Source organism: Bos grunniens, chromosome 13 (genome assembly GCF_055505025.1).
Source record: "Bos grunniens cultivar Pamir isolate PY7600 chromosome 13, Bosgru_T2T1.0, whole genome shotgun sequence".
Taxonomy (NCBI): domain Eukaryota; kingdom Metazoa; phylum Chordata; class Mammalia; order Artiodactyla; family Bovidae; genus Bos; species Bos grunniens.
In genome coordinates this window covers 59842665-59864381 of record NC_141177.1, presented here as the reverse complement: position 1 = coordinate 59864381, position 21717 = coordinate 59842665, and the positions used below count along the sequence as shown (strand labels likewise).

The following is a 21717-nucleotide window of genomic DNA, read 5'->3' as shown; positions in this document are numbered from 1 at the left end:
TTTGGGAAATGCTGATGGAGTGTCTAACTTCTCTTTGGGCATCAAACCCTTAATTTTTTTACTTTTAACTTTTGGCTTTCATGGGGCCTGTTTTCTCAGTTTCTCTCTGTTTGTGGCCAACACCACTGTCCTTCGTGGGAGGATAGAAAGATGTATTCCAACGAAGATCCAAAAAAGTCAAGCAGTCACCCCCTCATCCTACACTGAAACTTGACATACCAGGTAGCTTTTTCAACAATGATTCGAGTTTTAAGGCATAACTTCTAGATTCAGCTCAAGTTACTAACAGTCTCCCGGATAACAAAAGTTAAGAAAGGATTTTTGGGTTACTTGGTCAATTTGTCAGTTCAGTCACTTTGAAATAAAAAACAAATTTAAACCCTACATTTCAAAAACATAAAAGATATTCTTAATGCTATTTTCATAGGCATTTCTTGATTATCTACATTGGAACTTGTTCCCTCCCCTAAAATTTTTAAAATTTTACTGACACTGACTCCATTTTAATTAAAGCTGAAGAAGCTACATGATTCCAAAACTTCCAATGAATTTAGGTCAGTTAAAAAAAAAAATCAGTCAACGCAGGAGAAATAAGGTATTCAAGAAGGTTCTTGACCATTTTTTTCCTTTTTGAATGCTCCAGCATTGCTTAGCTAATCAGTCAATGATCATCATTTATAAGACCCGAGTTTGTCCTGACCTGACAGAAATCTAAAGAAGAAAAGGGTATTTACACCAAAACACTTAAGTTATTTTCCTAACTATAAAAAAGAGAAAAACAAAAGGAACATAAAGGTTTGCTCTGCTTAATATAAATTTCCACTGGTCTGAAAGACGCTGCTGTGCTTTCTTAGCTCACAGTGAAAATCAGGGTGGGGTCTGGGCAGCAGATAAAAACTACGGCAGCGTGCTGGAGCCTGGAAGAAAGCTAACTTCTTACAGTTTGAATCTTCAAATTTTTCTGCATCTGTGCCCCACTCTGCCAGAAACCAGGCCCCCTAGTGGATTGAAAAAGCTAATGATTTCAACACTGGGACATGCAACTGAGTATGTGAAGAGAAGTACTGAAAGACCTTATTCAGTCATTTACATAGTGCTTGTTATTCACCAGACACTGTCCTGAGCAGGTTATAAATAGCAGTTCCACTAATTAGCACACCACCAGATGAAGGAGGGTGGTGCTGCTGCTAGCTCGTTTAAGTCGCATCCAACTCTTTGTGACCCTATGGAGACTGTTGCCTGCCAGGCTCCTCTGTCCACAGAATTCTCCAAGCAAGAATACTGGAGTGGGTGGCCATGCCCTTCTCCAGGGATCTTCCTGACCCAGGAGTCTCTTTAAGTCTTCCTGCATGGCAGGCAGATTCTCTACCACTAGCGCCACCTGGGAAGCCCATACAACACGGGATGGAGGAGACACTACCATCAAATTGTATGGACAGAGAAGCAGGTACAGAGAGGTTAGGTAACTTGCCTAAGGTCATAAAGCAGGCTGGGGGCAAAGTAGTCAGCTCCGGAGTTCATGTTCTGAACCACCTGCCACACGGGCACTGCTGGTGAGGCTGCCTCATCAGGAAATCAGGAGGAATTTCTTTCAACATCTAGCACTGTGCTGCTCCTTCAGAGGTTGGCCTTGCTGCTGCTCAGTCGCTGCAGTCGTGTCCGACTCTGTGCAACCCCATAGACGGCAGCCCACTAGGCTGCCCCCGTCCCTGGGATTCTCCAGGCAAGAACACTGGAGTGGGTTGCCATTTCCTTCTCGAGTGCATGAAAGTGAAAAGTGAAAGTGAAGTCGTTCAGTCATGTCTGACTCTTAGCGACCCCATGGACTGCAGCCTACCAGGCTCCTTTGTCCTTGGGATTTTCCAGGCAAGAGTACTGGAGTGGGGTGCCATTGCCTTCTCTGTAATTTTAACCTTCCAGAATACAGCTGCACCTCCGGATATATTTTACTTAAACACAAAAAAGGACAATGAAAGAAAAGAGAAGAAGAAGAGCCACAGAGTAACCAACGCTGTCAGAAAGCCCATCCAGTGTACTCCGTAGGAGCTGCCCTCCCTGAAAGCCTGTCCTGTCTATTGATAGCAGGATTTGAACAAGCCTAAGGACTTGTCCAGACCAGACTGCTGGTTCAGAAGCACATTAGAAGGTAAAAGCAATAAAAAGCAAGAAAAGAAGAAATGACAGTCTCCACCAAAGTAAGAAAAAAATTCTGACTAGTGGTAAATCCTAAAAGTAGTCTAGGCCAGCTTACCTCCTGTATGGAAGTACATCGAGTAAATACACAGCACGGGGAGTATAGTCAATAATATTGTAAACCTTGTGTGGCACCTAACTCATAAAAATATCACAGCACTGTGCCACACACCTGAAACTAATCCAATATTGTACGTCAACCATACTTCAATAGAAACAGAGTGAATGCATGCACAAGGAATGAATGAATGAAATGCAGATGGAGAAACTGAGGTTCAGAGATCCCTGAATTAGCCCGTTTGTGACCAGCTATGACCTAGGTCTCCTGACCTTCCACCAAGCAAACTGTATCAGCAATGGTGATTCTCAGTCACGAAGACCCTTCACCTCTATTTATTTAAAGATTGTTTTCTTCCAGTTTTACTGAGATGTAATTGACATACGGCACTGTACAAGTTCAAGGTGTACAGCATAATGATTTGACTCACATACATCAAGAAATGATTATCACAGTTTAGTGAACATCCATCATTCATACAGTTACAAAAGAAAAAATTTTTCCTTGTGATGAGAACTCTTAGGATTTACTCCCTAACAAGTTTCATAAATATAACATACAGTAGTGGTAATTATATTAATCATATTATACATTACAGACCTAGTATTTATCTTGTAACTGGAAGTCTGTACTTTTTTGACTGCCTTCATCCAGTTCCCCCACCTCTGGTAGCCTCATATCTGATCCCTTTTTCTATAAGTGTCTTTGTTTTTGAAGAATAATTGACTCACAACACTCTGTTTTAAGGTTAGTACTAAGACCCTTTCATTATATTTGAAATACTTTTTGCGCTTTCCTGGTGGGCCACTGGTTAAGAATCCACCTGTGACAAGAGTTCAGTGCCTGGTCTGGGAAGATACCATGGGGCAAATAAGCCTGTGCACCACAACTGCTGAAGCCTGCATGCCTAGAGCTCCGCAACGAGAGAAGCCACAACAGTTAGAAGCTGGTGCACCGCAACTAGAGAAAGCCCGTGTGCAGCAATGAAGACCCAGCGCAGCCAAAAGTAAAAGTAAAAGGACTTTTTACAAGAGGAAAAACATAGATGGTGAAGAAGTGAGAAATGAGCTTTTTCTGGATAGAGAACATACTACAAAAATAGCCATTTTGTAGCAGTGAAGTGAAAGGAAATATTTAGTGCTGTGACAGCCCCTGGAGCATGTTAATAGACGTATATTTTGGTCCCCAATGCATTTTATGTAATACTGCTGATATGTCAAATCTTGCACGTTCGTTACAGTAACCACCCCAGAGGAAACCTTTCAAACTGTGTCTTCTGTAAAAGTAAAAAAATCTGAACTCAGAGATGTCATCGAGAAGTTCGTATCTGAATTGTATCTCACACTGCATTTGAACAGTCTCACTTATCGGAATAATATGTTTTCATTGGTCACTGAGGTACCACACTGCTTTGAAAGTTCTAAGACAATTTAAAGAAAGTAGAAAAAGATGCACCAGCATGACAGTAAGTTCCAGCGGGAGTGACTGGTTAAGAGCTGCATCCTAGAATTCCATCCATTCAGAAGCCAATGCCTGAGTGTCTACCCTTATAGGTACTAACCTAGCACTTTAAAATTTCCTTCATAATTGGCAATGGCGCAAGCATTGTAGAATGGATTTCAAAAGGAATCAGTGTTATAAAGATTGAATAGATGTTAAATGAATTTAGAGGCTGACTAATGTTTTTAAAAATACAAATCACGGGAGCTCCAAGTTTCCAGAAACAGGAGGTAGGGAGCTTCAGGAGTTTCACTGACCTCACTCGGAGCAAAATGCAGTCGATCACATTTGAGAAGAGTAAGCAACTGGCAAGAAACACTTTCTGATGTTAGAGCAGAAAGCGGGACCATAGAGGAAGGAAGCTGACTTTCACAGACACTCAGCGCCCACAGATCCAACCAAACAGTGCCTTTGAAGAAGTCACTTTGTGAGGCTGGTGCTTGATGTGATGATATAAACACTTCTGAGGAGCCTTTGGTTAACAGCAACAGTATGTGTGTGTGCCTGTGTGGGTATGTGCTGCAGTGTGTGGTTTAAACACCAGTTCTCAAGGTGACTGCTTTGAAAATGCCATCAACAGTGCCATATTCACACCCTAAGACTACACTTCCTCAAGATGACATAGTTGTTACTGGTCATGGCTGCAGAACTTGATGATGCTATGACCACTGCCACTTATGGAGGGCTTAGAGTACAGCAGCAAGCATGCTCTGCAGGCACTTGTGCTGGAATTTATCAAGAAAGAGAGCAGTAGGGGGCACACGATAGAAAGAGATGGACGTTTCCCCGGGTAGTTTCATTCTACTCCCAGGAGATTATGAAGGGACAATGATGAGGGCTCTGAAAAGCAGGTAGTGAGTAGACAGACACCCATGTCCTAAAATCAGAGCCTCTTCTCAAAAGGCGTAATTGGTTAAATACTCAGGGGTCAACATCTCACTGCCAAGAGGCATGTGCGAAATAACTTCCAAAATGTTGCCAACCCTTAAACTAAACCATGCCCATGGGGCAACCCAAGATGTGCGGGTCATGGTGGAGAGATCTGACAGAATGTGGTCCACTGGAGAAGGGAATGGCAAACCACTTCAGTATTCTTGCCTTGAGAACCCCATGAACAGTATGAAAAGGCAAATTGATAGGATACTGAAAGAGGAACTCCCCAGATCAGTAGGTGCCCAATATGCTACTGGACATCAGTGGAGAAGTAACTCCAGAAAGAATGAAGGGATGAAGCCAAAGCAAAAAGAATACCCAGCTGTGGATGTGACTGGTGATAGAAGCAAGGTCTGATGCTGTAAAGAGCAATATTGCATAGGAACCTGGAATGTCAGGTCCATGAATCAAGGCAAATTGGAAGTGGTCAAACAAGAGATGGCAAGAGTGAATGTCAACGTTCTAGGAATCAGTGAACTAAAATGGACTGGAATGGGTGAATTTAACTCAGATGACCATTATATCTACTACTGTGGGCAGGAATCCCTCAGAAGAAATGGAGTAGCCATAATGGTCAACAAAAGAGTCCGAAATGCAGTACTTGGATGCAATCTCAAGAACGACAGAATGATCTCTGTTCGTTTCCAAGGCAAACCATTCAATGTCACAGTAATCCAAGTCTATGCCCCAACCAGTAACGCTGAAGAAGCTGAAATTGAACGGTTCTTTGAAGACCTACAAGACCTTTTAGAGCTAACACCCAAAAAAGATGTCCTTTTCATTATAGGGGACTGGAATGCAAAAGTAGGAAGTCAAGAAACACCTGGAGTGACAGGCAAATTTGGCCTTGGTATACGGAATGAAGCAGGGCAAAGACTAATAGAGTTTTGCCAAGAAAATGCACTGGTCATAACAAACACCCTCTTCCAACAACACAAGAGAAGACTCTATACATGAACATCACCAGATGGTCAAGACCGATTTCAGAATGATTATATTCTTTGCAGCCAAAGATGGAGAAACTGTATACAGTCAGCAAAAACAAGACCAGGAGCTGACTGTGGCTCAGCCCATGAACTCCTTATTGCCAAATTCAGACCTAATGTGAAGAAAGTAGGGAAAACCACTAGACCATTCAGGTATGACCTAAATCAAATCTCTTATGATTATACCAGAGAAGGCAATGGCACCCCACTCCAGTACTCTTGCCTGGAAAATCCCATGGACGCAGGAGCCTGGTAGGCTGCAGTCCATGGGGTCGCTAAGAGTCAGACATGACTGAACGACTTCACTTTCACTTTTCACTTTCATGCATTGGAGAAGGAAATGGCAACCCACTCCAGTGTTCTTGCCTGGAGAATCCCAGGGACAGGGGAGCCTGGTGGGCTGCCATCTCTGGGGTCGCACAGAGTCGGACACGACTGAAGCAACTTTAGTAGTAGTAGCAGCAGCAGCAGCATCATGATTATACAGTGGAAGTGAGAAATAGATTTAAGGGCCTAGATCTGATAGACAGAGTACCTGATGAACTATGGAATGAGGTTCGTGACATTGTACAGGAGACAGGGATCAAGACCATCTCCATGGAAAAGAAATGCAAAAAAGCAAAATGGCTGTCTGGGGAGGCCTTACAAATAGCTGTGAAAAGAAGAGAAGCGAAAAGCAAAGGAGAAAAGGAAAGATATAAACATCTGAATGCAGATAAGAAAGCCTTCTTCAGCAATCAATGCAAAGAAATAGAGGAAAACAACAGAATGGGAAAGACTAGAGATCTCTTCAAGAAAATCAGAGATACCAAGGGAACATTTCATGCAAAGATGGGCTCGATAAAGGACAGAAATGGTATGGACCTAACAGAAGCAGAAGATATTAAGAAGAGATGGCAAGAATACACAGAAGAACTGTACAAAAAAGATCTTCATGACCCAGATAATCACGATGGTGTGATCACTCACCTAGAGCCAGACATCCTGGAATGTGAAGTCAAGTGGGCCTTAGAAAACATCACTACGAACAAAGCTAGTGGAGGTGATGGAATTCTAGTTCAGCTATTCCAAATCCTGAAAGATGATGCTGTGAAAGTGCTGCACTCAATATGCCAGCAAATTTGGAAAACTCAGCAGTGGACACAGGACTGGAAAAGGTCAGTTTTCATTCCAATCCCAAAGAAAGGCAATGCCAAAGAATGCTCAAACTGCCGCACAATTGCACTCATCTCACATGCTAGTAAAGTAATGCTCAAAATTCTCCAAGCCAGGCTTCAGCAATATGTGAACCGTAAACTTCCTGATGTTCAAGCTGGTTTTAGAAAAGGCAGAGGAACCAGAGATCAAATTGCCAACATCCGCTGGATCATGGAAAAAGCAAGAGAGTTCCAGAAAAACATCTATTTCTGCTTTATTGACTATGCCAAAGCCTTTGACTGTGTGGATCACAATAAACTGTGGAAAATTCTTCAAGAGATGGGAATACCAGAACACCTGATCTGCCTCTTGAGAAATCTGTATGAAGGTCAGGAAGCAACAGTTAGAACTGGACATGGAACAACAGACTGGTTCCAAATAAGGAAAGGAGTACGTCAAGACTGTATATTGTCAGCCTGTTTATTTAACTTATATGCAGAGTACATCATGAGAAACGCTGGACTGGAAGAAACACAAGCTGGCATCAAGATTGCTGGGAGAAATATCAATAACCTCAGATATGCAGATGACACCACCCTTATGGCAGAAAGTGAAGAGGAACTAAAAAGCCTCTTGATGAAAGTGAAAGTGGAGAGTGAAAAAGTTGGCTTAAAGCTCAACATTCAGAAAACGAAGATCATGGCATCTGGTCCCATCACTTCATGGGAAATAGATGGGGAAACAGTGGAAACAGTGTCAGACTTTATTTTTTTGGGCTCCAAAATCACTGCAGATGGTGACTGCAGCCATGAAATTAAAAGACGTTTACTCCTTGGAAGGAAAGTTATGACCAACCTAGATAGCATATTCAAAAGCAGAGACATTACTTTGCCAACAAAGGTCCGTCTAGTCAAGGCTATGGTTTTTCCTGTGGTCATGTATGGATGTGAGAGTTGGACTGTGAAGAAGGCTGAGTGCTGAAGAATTGATGCTTTTGAACTGTGGTGTTGGAGAAGACTCTTGAGAGTCCCTTGGACTGCAAGGAGATCCAACCAGTCCATTCTGAAGGAGATCAGCCCTGGGATTTCTTTGGAAGGACTGATGCTAAAGATGAAACTCCAGTACTTTGGCCACCTCATGTGAAGAGTTGACTCATTGGAAAAGACTCTGATGCTGGGAGGGAATGGGGGCAAGAGGAGAAGGGGACGACAGAGGATGAGATGGCTTAATGGTATCACTGACTCAATGGACGTGAGTCTTAGTGAACTGCGGGAGTTTGTGATGGACAGGGAGGCCTGTTGTGTTGCAATTCATGGGGTTGCAAAAAGTTGGACACAACTGAGTGACTGACCTGATCTGAAGCTCAGTGATTTTAAAATCAGAATGGTAATCATTGAAACTACTGAACAGAAGGGTGTTTAGATTAGAAGAGTTACATATATAACTAACAATCTACCATTCCTAAATGTTAACTGTCTGTAATCTGGATATAATAATTTTTACAAACACGGCTAGAGGGAATTTTTGTGTCAAATGTGTTCTCATCATGACCTACCTATATCTTTAAATCTTGGGCCTTTATGATAATTCATTATGAATATTGATCACCTCAGAGTTTCAAGTAAAAATAAAGAAACATTACCTGGTGGTATTTCTTCAGGATGTTGTGCATTTCGGCCACATCTTCACTTGTGATGGTCTTGATGATATACCTCTTGTCATAGGACGTGTGGAATCTCGCTCCACTGCGGGCCTGGGAGTCGTTGGGAAGAGGTGCACTGCGGGTCAGGGAATTCTTCCCGTGGGCGATGGGGGAGGAAGGAAGAGAAACAGTTAAAGACCAGTTTCCAGGTCATTTGTTGTCGTTACAAGTTTTCAAAAACATATGTGTTTGCACTGCTATATTGAAAATCGGTAACTAACAAGGCCCGACTTGTATCACACAGGGAACTCTGCTCAGGATTATCTGACAGCCTCGATGGAGGGGAACTTGGGGACATGTATATGTATGGCTGAGCGCCTTCCCTGTTCACCCAGAACTGTCATAACATTGTTAATCGGCTATACCCCACTAAAAAATAAAAAGTTTAAAAAAAAAAACACAAAATCTGTGTTTGGAAGAAGTTGATAAGGAGGAGGACATTTTCTATTCATTGTAACTCAAATGGCAAGTCCTTCAAATGAAATTAAAATAGTGACTCTAACATCTAGAATTATAATCAAAGTTGCTCTGTTTACCTTGTTCTTTTGAGTTGAACAAGAGCTCAGGTTTCCTTCTGAATAAAGTTAGGTTCCAGCCATGGAAGGACATTTTACATTCACTGTGAGTTTCCTTATACAAACAGGTATTCTGCCAAGAGTTAGGCACAGAGCACTTCTCCCAATTCTGATAACATTCCTATGGAACAATTACTATTTATATCACTGTTGTTTTACAGATGAGGAGATAGGGATCAGAGATGTAAAATAACTGAGCCAAGGTCACACAGCTTTAGCAAGCGGAAAATTGGGAATTCCATCTGCAGTGTGGCTGGCTCCAAACCCAAGTTCTCAACTAGTCAACTACTCAAGTAGGAAATGACTCAATTAGTGAACCCTGGGGTCTGTGGCTGCCCTGGGCTGGCCTGGGCAGGTATGCTATAACACAGCTCTAGAAGATTCTGACCTGGTCCATCCCCCAACCCCACTTCAGTCATTGTTGAGGACAGTTCATCTCTGGAGGGGATGAGGTGGGGCTGTGAGTGGGGGCTCTCCTGGCTTCATCTCACTCCAGTGTCTAGAATTTCATTCCAGATTCAGGCTCTCCACCCTCCCACTAGCTAAGTCCCTGCTGCTCTCTCAGGTGACTCCCATTTGAATCTCTTTTCTCAGAGCCTCGGGGAACTCTCCTCCTTTTCCCCAAGCATATTACACTGCTTACTGGGATCAGCAAACCCCCAGCATCTGAGGAAGTCTGGTGTTCACCTCTGCTCACTGTGCCCTTGAGAACTGACTTCCACTCCCTGCCCAGCTCCACTGGATGGATTGTGAGGGACTCACAGGGAAAGACAGTCACTCCGCCTTCCTCTTCCCAAGTGGGCATTCCAAAGCCCCAGTGATCCAAAGTCTGTCTGGTTAGGGGGACGCAGATGTCTTCAGAGAGGCAAGTGGGATCACTGCATCATGACTTCTCCATCTTTCTAGAATATAAGCTTCCTTAACCTTTCCTTTTCTAGATGAAATCCAGGACTGAGTCTTCAGAGGTCTAACGACATTGCGGAGCTGCAGCAGCTCGTGGAGGGGCTGCCCGGTCTTGGGCTGACGGAGGTGAGTGCGTTCTCACTCCCAGCATCTGCCCTGGCCCCAAGGTCTCTGTTTTTACATCCCGAGACCACACAGCCTGATCTGAATGCCACCAGGCACACCTGGCAAGGGCAGAGCCTCCCTGGCCAATTAATCAAAATTGCTTTCCTTAGCATATTAGAAAACTTGTGAAAAGTAACTCCCAATGCCTTTAAATAGAAGGATCTGGCTATATTAAACGATGAAGACAGCTGAAATTCATCAGATGGACTGAGAAGTAGGAAAAGGATTTGGGGGACGAAAACGGTTATATTAACAAGTTTGATTCTTATATTTTCTTTTTTTTTTCCCCTGGAAAATAAAAACCCCCCTTTTTATCACTTCCTACTAAGAATTAAAAGGGAAGGAAATCAAGGTGAATGTCCTATTTGGAGGTTTTAAACATTGGCCAAAAAAAGCAATCACTGCTCTTGGCTAGTGGTCTTTTTCTTCCTGAACATTCATTTGTAAAAGGTTATTCCAAATAAAACAAGAACACTAGGAATTGTAAGATTACAAATTACTTTCAGGCATAAAAATCAAAGCACGAATAATGAACTTAATGAAAGACAGGCAGACCAGATTATAAACTATAAAACTGACAATACATGTAGAATAACTTTTGAGGGAGAAGAGAGGCTAGCAAAGGATACTCATATTCAGCAAAAGACAGAATTAACAGCAGCATCAGTTTCACGGACTGTTTTCTTAGGTGTATGGAATATGAAAGTGTTAACGTTCTATCACTGACTAGTGGGAGAGAACAGGATTGAAAGCTGCCGAGTCAGTGCTTCTTAAACTTTAATGGGCAATGGAGTCACCTGGGCATCTCGTGACAGTGCAGATTCTGACCCAGCAGGTGTGGGGTGCAGCGTCTGAAGCACAGATGATGCTGATACAGCGGGTCTGCAGACCACACGTGAGAACCAAGAGTCTCCTGAACCACGGCTCGATGGGATTTGTCTGGAGCAGAGCATGGTGGGTCTAGTGTAGTAAGTGTGTTACAAACATGCCTGCCTGAATGCCCGTCCCACTATAGTCCATCCAACTCTGGTTTGGTTAAAATGCAAAACGTTACAGTGAATAATGATTCATTGCATTCAGTGTATTAATTCACTAATGAAATGTCTAATAATACAATGTTCAGTGTATGGATTTACAAAGTAAAGGGCTAGAAAAGGCAGAATCAAAAATGTACTAACTCCTCATATATGCGTTACTGATATTTGTTTTTCTCTTTCTGATTTATGCATATATGTAGAATCTAGAAAAATGGTACAGATGAATCTATTTCCAAGGCTGGAATAGAGACACAGACATGTGGACACAGTGGGGGAAGGGTAGGGTGGGATGAATTGGGAGAGTACCACTGACATATATATGCTGCAGAGTGTAAAACAGACAGCTAGTGAGAGCCTGCAACCACAGGAACTCAGCCTGGTGTTCCGTGATGACCTAGAGGGGTGAGATGGGTGGGTAGAGTTGGAGGGAGGTCCAAGAAGAAAGGGATACATGTACACATATAGCTGATTGATTCTCTTCCTTGCACAGCAGAAACTAACACAACACTATAAAGCAACTATATTCCAATACAAAGAAAAAATATTTTTAAAAAATGTATTAACTCCTTAGCACAGATGCTACCTCCTTCCAAATTCTTTGCCTTTCCTTTCAGTCTCAAAGACACTGATGATTATTTATTATAGACTTTGTATAAGGATATTGATCCTCTCATAATGGCCTGGGATATAAAACTTCACAAATTCTAATCTTGATTGTCTTAATATTTTAATAATCACATAAGTAGTCCCAACCCACAATATCTGCTTCCAATGTCTGGAAGATTTTTTTAAGGCTCTTAGTTTTCTAACAGTGAAATGAGGGACAAGCACACTTTATCAACAATTGGGATGTACTTTTTATAATCGCTATGAATATAAAAATGTGTAAGTCGGATTTATTGAAAGCTTTAGACAAGCAATCAGAAGAGTAAATGCAATTTTACACAAAATGTGTGGCCCTTAGAATGACTCTTAAGGCTTGGAAAAATCCATATTCATATTTATTTCCACAGCATTACTATGGGATAGAAAGAGCCAGGTGCCTTTTCCCACATGAACATAATGAAATTGGGATACAATGGAGCCAAGTGTCACACCCAAGGCTCCTGCCTAAAACCTCTGAGGCAACCTTTTGGGGCAATTTACAAAAACAAGGCTAAATTTTGCCATTAATTAATACCATGATCGTTGACTTTCTGTAAGCTCTAACATAAGGGAGAAATATGTCTGTTGGGGAGGGCAGTACTAAGGCAGGTGCTGGTCTGGGCCCTAGAACATTCTCTCCATCATCAACCCTCGATACCCAAAGGCAGTAAGCCTCTTTGAGCATCGGTTCCCGGGCCTGTAAAGTGATGGAGGGTAAGCCGGGGTGGTGGTCTCTCCTTGGACCTCCAACAACTCTAAAATGTACTTCCAGGAAGACAGGGCACACGGCTCTAGGCCGTGCAGGGGAGCACAGGCCTCAAGGTGACTTGATGTCTCCCAACAAAAGTCCAGTGAGAGGAGAGTCCAACTGCCCTCTCAGCAGGGGCATGATAATGGCTCAGGACACCCGGGCCAGGACTGAAGGGAGACGATAACAGTTCTCAGAGCAGCACGGAAATAAGGCGTCAGAGGCGGCGGCTGTTCTCGGGACTTCTCACAAGAACGAGAGGACAGGCATGGTACACAGACCAAACAGCCTGCTATCTAGAAACTGAAATTCCTCAGTGTCCTCTATTTTGTCACAAAGGAAGAGCGAACCACAGCATCATACTTGTCCATACACTTGGACAAGTCTGGGAAGCCAAGAGGAGAAAGACCTGAGAGAAACAGCCAGGGAGTAACCTCCAGACCCAAAGGGTCTCCTTATGCTTAAATAAACCTCATAGTTGCAGAGCATGACAGCTGGGGGCAACCTTGGAGACTGTTCCAAACCACCCAGTTTACAGAGCAGAAAACAGAGGCCCAGAGAGCAGAAACCACTTGCTTGAGACCTGAGTGGGTCAGTGTCCGTGGAGGCCTTGCAGAGGCCTCTGCCTCCTGTTTGAACATGCGTCTGGAGGGTGTTAGGATGGACTGTTACCATAGATTTCTCTGCGGTGACAAACACCTTCTCACTATAATATAACGCCTGAGCCAGCTGGCACAAGGCCAAACCTGTCTTTGTTCTTCAAATTTGCCAAGTAAAATGTGTAAAAATACCATCAGTAACAGCCTCAATGCTAATGCAGCCCAGAATCCTCAATTTATGCTTTTATTAACATGCGTACAAACCTCTCCTGACTTCTAGGACAATCATTACTTGGCTTTATCCGAGACAGATAGGAAAGGGGGCTGTCTTCTCTCTCAGCAAGGGCTGAGACAGATGTGTTTGGAAGCAAGGCTTAAGGCCAGGAGAAGTATGTGCGCTGAGCCCCGGGCTGAGAGTCAATCTGTGCAGCAGAGAGACAGGGCTGGCGCTCAGTAATGTGTCCTACGGTCCTGTAGACGGTGGTGACAACGTCAGTCCTATGAACTCTTCACATTTCCAACCATGTGGCACAGTTCATCATGTCTGTTTTAATTAATTCACATGTTCTGAGAATTGCTGGAGGTCTGCTTTCTCTCTTGATCAGTGGCTTAATCTTTAGAAAACTGTCCCATTCTCCTCCTTTCCCTGCTTACAACCACAATGCCAAGAATGCCAAGGCTGAATGGAATAGGAATAGTCTTTCACGCTGGGGATGCTCTGGGTCACTCTCTACAATACTAAAACAAGCAAATAGGAAAAAAATAAAAGGAAAAAATTTGCAAGTCAGGACAAGATTTATGTGGGAGAGTGAAGTTCTAGCTGAAAGCACCATTTAACCCCCTTGCATCAATTTCCATTGTAGAAAGGTAATAATGACAGAATCATCACCATTAAGTTTTCCTGGGGGTTAAATGAGGTAAGACAAAAATTTTGATAACAGTGCCTGGAAGAGTAGTACTCCTTAATGGTAGCTATTATTATAAACAGCAAATTTCAACCTGGAAGACATTTAGAGATACAGCTCAATAACAACAAATTATTCTGTAATTTGGTAAGTCAAAAATGAAAGACTGATAGAATGGGCTCTTCCAGTTGGCTTTTCCTTTTTCTTTTGGCTGCAGTTTATGGGATCTTAGTTCCCCACCCAGGGATTGAACCCATGCCCCCAGCAATGGAGCCTTAACCACTGGCCTGCCGGGAAAGTCCCTCCAGTTAACTCTTGATTCCACCCTGGCCAAGCCTTTGGTTGTATACCCAGTGACAATCAAGAACCACATTCTTGCCACTCTCATACTGTCCATTTCATGGCTTACTTTCTACAGCCCTCTGTTAGAACCAGTTGCAATTTGAAAAAGAGAATTTAAAACATTTTACACAAAGAAGTTTCAAGTTGAAAATTCCTACCCTGAAAGGTTATACATGGCTCCTGCTCTGCTTCTTGCATCCTCTCCAACCAAAGGACAGGAAGGACAGTGGAGGAGTGGGCTGATCCTCTACAGGATGGAGCAAGCATGGGAGCTGGGGAGACCCCTGCCTGAGGAGGAGGGGGGCAAAGCAGGCTGGCTGAAGACGCCAACCAAGTGGAAGGTACAGGACAGGGAATGTCAGGGAGCCAGACAGACTGTCCTTGGGTGATCTTGAGGTGGTGGCCAGGGCAAGAAGGGTGACAAGGAGCAGGCTGGATGAGAGCTTAAGGGGAGAGGAGGAGGTCTAGAAGAGCAATCTTGGGGTGTTGATCTGGGAAGTCATTTACGGAACATGCTGGGCCACCACAAAATCCAGTTCAAGGCAGAGCCTTAAAAGGCTTAATTCAATGTTGAAAATACATATGTAATAGAAATCTGCAAAGGTCTGCACAAGTAGTGGCTCCCAGCCTTTCTTGATTACCTTTCTTTCCTCTTCAGGTTTTCAGGTCTCAGCATGTGTGGCAGAAAGAGAAGCAGTGAGAAGTTAAGGGCCATTAGGCCCCCCTCCGATCAATGCCCCTCCTGCTCCTTACTCTGTTATTCGATTATCTGCTAAGACAGACAGTCAGACTTGAGTGTCTCTAGGTTTCCTTCTTGCTCTACTACGAGGATTCATTAATGTGCTTCTGCTTTCAGTCTGCAGAAACCAGGAAATGGACAATGATTTGCTTTCAGTTTGGGGGGAATCAAATGATAAGATTTCCCTGGTAGCTCAGATGGTAAAGAATCCACCTGCAATGCAGGAGACCTGGGTTTGATCCCTGGGTACAGAAGATCCCCTGGAGAAGGGAATCGCTACCCACTCCAGTATTCTTGCCTGAGAATTCCATGGACAGACCATGAGGTCGCAGAGAGCTGGATATGACTGAGCAACTAAGACTTTCACTTTCAATGATAAATGCACACAAACTGCTTTTATTCACTGGCTACCCTTTTCTTCTATACATTTGACAGCTGTATATTATAAACTATGTAATGCCTTAAATTCACTTGTTCTAAACGAAAATACTTTAACACAAGCCCCATATGTCAAGAAAAAGGCAACCAAAATCAATGGTGGAGGAGAAAAAGGTCTCATACCAAATATAAACTAATCTTAAACTCCAAACATCCTTAATGGCTTTACTGAGATATAATTCATGTACCAGAAAATTCACCTACTTAAAGCCTACAAATCAATGGTTTTTAGTACAATTATACAGTTAAACCATGACCACAATGAATTTTAGGGCATTTTCATCAACCTCAAAAAGAAACCCTGTAGCCATTAGCAGTCAGTCCCATTCCTGCCCTCTGCCCTGCCAACTCTGCCCACTGCCCAGCCAACTAGTAAACCACTCATTTACTTTCTTAGAGACCTGCCTGTTCTGGACATTTCATATAACACAATCATCCAGGGTGCAAGCATTTGTGACTGGTCCAAACATTCTCCCTGCAAGTCCCCTGAGCACACCTATCACCCTGAGGGCCTGGTGGTAGACCCAGGGCTGTGTTTGGGTGAGCAAGGCGGCATCACCGGTGTTCTCTATTCAGTCCAGTGCAGTGAACATGTGACAGCAAGTCCATGCTGTTTCTTAGGATGCTGCCAGGCTTGCTGGGGAGCTAGGGATAAAATCAACTGACAAAAATTAAAGTTCCAGAGTAAAGCTATTACATGCAGGGCATGTAAGAACAGGATAACTTAGTCTGTGTTTCAGGATGATCCTGCCACTAGATAAGTAAACTCACTTTCCACCACTCCCGTTTTCCATAGCCAAATACATCACATATCTTAAGGAGATGGGCTGGGATCTGGGACCCTTTGCTGCAGTGCCTGCATCTGAACAAACATCTCCTCCAGCAACAGATACAAAGAAACTATAAGGGACTAAAAAATAACTGTGAGGAGTTCTGACAATTTACGAACAAGATACAAAAGGGCCAAAAACCCAACTGCCACTTCTGAGGTGTCTGGAGCAAAACCAGAGTACTACCCATGTGCCCTGCACAAAGCACCACCAAGGTGTGGGCAAACCACCAGTCAACCCTCCAGCCCGAACCCTGGACCTGGTCCTGCCTGTGCCCTCCCCCCATTTCAAGGCCCAGCTCACTGTGCTCTCAGGGAGCAAGCAAAGGCACCTGTTGCTTGTTTCACTTTCTCATGCGGCAACAGGAGTCCCAATAACATCTTGCCTGCATTTGGCCTCCAATTTCCATAGATTAAGGAGTCCGAGAACCCTGGCTGGTAGCACTGCAAAACTCCATCTCAAACCTCAAGAGCTGCATTTGAAGCTCTAGTGCCATGGTAGACTCATCAGGAAATGAAGATGAGAGATGAAAACTCACTCTTGAACGGACTGCTTACATTTATAATTGGAAATTCATTCTCCTTTCCCTAAAGAAAGGGATTAATGGTGCTTGCCTTCCTCCCCAAGCCTCTAAAAGTCTGCATTGAAGATGTTTATTTCCACAGTAGGAGGCCCAGGATCGCTGGGGCCCCCAGGGGGGATGGAGGAAATGTCAATTTAATTAGCTCATCTTTACCACCAATCTTTCTAGACATCTCATAAAAATGTCGTGATTTACCAACCATTATGGTCCCCTATCCAATTTTTAAATACCCAAGCATTTTGAACATTTAATTCTCTTGAACAGTCTTATAGACATTTGGTTTTTTTTTTTCTTCCCCATTTTGACATGAGCTTGTAATTTCTGCTAAAAAGCATGTGTAAAAGTTTTTCTGTTTAGTCAATGGGAAAGCCACTTACAAAATCAATTTTGCCACGCTCAAACGTGTAAAGGCAGCACCTTACAGAGGGGACACGGCAATACCGTGCACGAGAACCCGAGTGACAGTCACCTACTGGCCTCAGAGAGCATGGCGTTCTTCCCCCTCATTTCACAGATGAGAAAATTGAGAGCTCCAGGGCCGAGTGGATGGATTAAGTCACAGCAAGACTTAATCCATCTGAAGAGCCAAGATGCAAACCAGCTTCCCAGCTCCCAGGAAAACGTTCTTTCTCCCGAGCCGGGCTACCTGTTTCATGGACCTGCCACCTGGAAGGCGGTCGCTGCCTCATTGACAACTCAGAATTATAATTACATGCCTCAAATCACACGGGCCAGGGGCCAGGAGCCAGAGCCCAGATCGGACTGCCTTCTGGCTTTGCATTTGATGGTCTGAGTGAGCAGATGGTCCTCTGACCCCATCAGGGAGGGCAAGGCCAACACTCAAACAAGAACATCATCATCAAGGATTAAAAGCCCACTGGGTTTAAATCCTTGGGTTACCCTCCTGGGGAATTTCAAAGAAAGTCTGAGCAGTGATCCCAGGCGTGGAATGGCTTTCATTGCAGAGGCGGGTGAAACGCAGTGCAATTGAACACTTATTAATAATGAAACAACTAAGCAGAAAAGAAGGACACAGAAACGAATGGTAATGACCGGCAGAGAAAGACAAAGAGTTACAGGAACGTCTGCATGCCGTAAGGTTGCCTTTAAAAAGCTCGGGTTGGTACTTGCCTGAGACTGAAATACAAGAGGCCTGTGTCCGAGGCAGTGTCCGACCTGGACAGGAGCTCCCTGGGCTGAAGTGACTGTCAGCGCCCAGCTGAAAATCGAAAGACTTCACCCAACATGAATTCAGGAACGGAAAACGAGGGCTCACAGCCAGCCTGAGTTGCCAGGTAGGGCAATTTGCGATGGGGCAGGAATTGGTTCAACACTTAAGAAGCAACAGAAAAATCACATGAAAAACACCTGAGAATGCTGGCGGGCTGGGAGGGAGTTTTCCCAAAAGTCTATTCAGAGACCTGTCTAAACTGAGGGCTGATGGGCGCCCTTTGATTTTCAGCCCAGGCAGAATTTCTGTCCGATGTTCGTTGTGAAGTTCATGGTAACTAAGCTGAGAGGCCAATGCATGCGAGGAGAAACTGTGAAAGAGCGGGCAGGGCAAACCCAAGAGATGACAGACAGTTACACAGGAATCAAAGAGCTTACCTGACTCGAGTCAGCAAACTTGGAGCGGAGACAGTACGAGAACCACTGTGTCTATCAGCCCCGGATCTGGGCCTCTGCACTTGACCCCAATCCCGGGGCGCCCAACTACATGCTGACTAGCCTCACCCAGGCACCTCCAGGTCACCTCCACATTCACAGGCAAAAAACTCAACTTCCTCTCTCCCCTCCCCCATGCCCACACTTCCCTCCCCTGGTGAGTGGCACCCCCACGCTCCTGCTTTCTCAGGGTCCGACACGTCGGCTCCTGTCCTTTGATCCTGGGCTTTCCCTTCTCCCCATCCTGGGAAGCTGCTCTCAGCTCAACCCTGTCTGTGCCAAGTGCCCTGGTTCAGGCCTCTTCACTCGTTGGGGTATTTCGTAGCTTCCTAATTTCTCTACCTCCCTTTGATGCATTCTACACATAACCGCCTCGATTTGCTTTTAGAAAATCAAGATGTCATCACATTACTCCCCTGTGCAAAATCCACAGGGCTGGGGCTTCCCTGGTGGTCCAGTGGTTAAGAATCTGCCTGGCAATGAAAGGGACATGGGTTTGGTGCCTGACTGGGGAACTAAGATCCCTCATGCCACAGAGCAACTAAGCTCTCATGCACTGCAACTACCAAGCCCCAGCTCCGAAACAAGAGAAGCCACCACAATGAGGAGCCCTCGCACCGCAACTAGAGAGCAGCCCCCACTCACCGCAACTGGAGAAACGCCTGGGTGCAGCGACGAAGACCCACCACGGACCAAACAAAATAAGTCAATCTTAAAAAAGAAAAACCCTCAGGGCTGCTCTTGGGCTGGAGAATCCAGTGGAGGTCTTTTCCCCAGTTCCCACTTTGAGTTCCCTCCTTTCTCTCCGCTAGCCCACCACCATCTGGCTCTGGCCTCCGCAGTCTGGTTCAGAGGCTCATTTCTCCCAGCAATGTCCCCTCAGCCCTTCCTCCCTTTCTTCCTCAAATGTTTCTTAACTGTCCAGAGCCAGGCTGGTGCTCACCCCTGTACCTGCAACCCTGGTAAACAAGCTACACTCAGCTTCCGCCTTCAGACAGTTTCAGTTATATTTGGGAAAACTACAAACACCATGATAGACTTTAGAGATAATGGTAGAATTTTTTCCCCAAGTTTAGTACATACTAAAGGTCTCTGATACTTGAGAATTTTTGAACTGGAAACAAGAACATCAAAAGTTTAATAAAACGTTAGCTTTTAAAATTATTTTAAAATTAGAATCCTCTGCTACCAATACAAAGAGGAAAATGCATCAAATGCGAATAAAAAGAGATTCTAATTCAGGAGACTCAGCAGGGGAAAAGCAAGCCTGGTATTATCCTTCACAAAGAGCCAGAGGGCTGGTTTCTATTATGTGGTGTATTTAACATTAATTGCACCATTGCTCGGAGAAGGCAATGGCACCCAGTACTCTTGCCTGGGAAATCCCATGGATGGAGGAGCCTGGCAGGCTGCAGTCCATGGGGTCGCGAAGAGTCGGACACAACTGAATGACTTCACTTTCACTTTTCACTATCATGCATTGGAGAAGGAAATGGCAACCCACTCCAGTGTTGTTGCCTGGAGAATCCCAGGGACGGGGGAGCCTGGTGGGCTGCCGTCTATGGGGTCGCACAGAGTTGGACACGACTGAAGCGACTTAGCAGCAGCAGCACCATTGCAACCCTGCCTAATTTTTTGATTTCCACTGGGCAATCCTCTTCTGCAGCTCAGAAATTTTAACTGAAGTCTCCAGCTGACTTGCCGGGCCTGTCATTAACACGCTCCGGTACTCAGAGACTGCAAAGAGGGATGCTGTTCTTCTTTCTTGAAGAACATTAACAATCAAGACATCTGGGTTTCTGTAAATCTCATCAGCATCCATTATAGAATCTGTCATGTAATGTTTTTTTCAAAAGGAATTTGTTCATCCTTTCTCTTCCTCTGCATTCCCTATGTCTATCACAGAGCCCGACACACAGTAGGTGCAAATAAACACACTGAGTTGATAATTGTGCATGAAAACACCCACCTATGGGGACTAGAGTGGCAGAGATCAAAGAGACAAAAACTATAGCAACAGTAACGGTGGAGGCTTCCAGGGGAGCATTCATCTTGAAAGACAACTTAAAAGAATGATCATGGAAAGACATTGTCCCAACAATGATCGGAAGAATACATGTCAACTCTGAGCATATCACAAACCAAAGTAATTTTAACAAGCACTGACAAGTTGGAGAAAGTTCTGAATCTGGAAGCACTGGGCATACATACATGCACACACACACACAGGTTTACATATGTATGTTAAGTGATACGCTTGTTAATAATAAGTTAATAACAACTGAAACAGTTGCTTGACTTTAACAGCAGGAAGGAGTTCTATTTTTTAAAAGACATTCAAGGAATCAAAACCAAAGGAAAGACGACAAATGTTTATGGAGACAGCAGGGAAGCGTCTCAGTTTTAGAAGCTGGCTGAGGAGGTCAGTTGTTTAATCACTATGTTCTACTTTGATCAGATGGATGGACACTGACCTGTTTTCAGGTGCAGCAAAACGGCATTTACAAACGCAAAGCAGGTGGTGAACATTTACGCCTTTGATTTAATATGAAGCTTTGAATGTGAACTGGATGGTGGGCTCCCTTACTACACATAGATTTAAAAGTCCTTTGTCCAGAAAGTAAGCACTTCAGGAAAATAAACACAGCAAGGCAACGGGAACATGGAGGGGCCTGGGCCTCTCGAGCAATCCAGAGTCTCCAAAAGACGACGAGACTTCGGATCATTGATCCCACTTTCCAAATCAGATTGGGAAAAGAGGGTTCAACTTGATACTAGGTGACAATTGATAACTGTTACCCGTTCTGGCCACAACGAATGAAGTGTCCCGGGAGAAGTGACTCCACAACAGAGGAGCTGACACGACCTCCCCTCCGGTCTGGGCCCCACTCGGTGCCGCCGCTCCCACCCCCACCCCCACCCGCGTGCACGCGGTGCCACCACCCCGCCCCCACACACACGTGCACGCAGCACCTCTGCGTGCCCGGCTAGGTGTATGCAGGCGCCCGGAGGCACCAACCCAGAGCCAGAGTTG

The 21717-nt window shown here is 44.4% G+C and overlaps 1 protein-coding gene across 6 annotated transcripts in view; it reads right to left on the bottom strand.

Annotated features, from left to right (window-relative positions):
* The window catches only part of PIP4K2A (phosphatidylinositol-5-phosphate 4-kinase type 2 alpha), a 186428-nt gene that overhangs the window by 49336 nt on the left and 115375 nt on the right, over positions 1 to 21717 (bottom strand). For 3 of the 6 annotated variants that reach the window (XM_086334478.1, XM_086334477.1, XM_086334482.1), the window contains exon 4: positions 8450 to 8602. In XM_086334478.1, the coding sequence (XP_086190604.1) occupies positions 8450 to 8602 (153 nt within the window). Of the gene's footprint in view, positions 1 to 8449; positions 8603 to 9045; positions 9187 to 18149; positions 18358 to 21717 lie in introns of those variants that run through there. The other 3 variants (XM_086334479.1, XM_086334481.1, XM_086334480.1) reach the window with 3 other exon arrangements.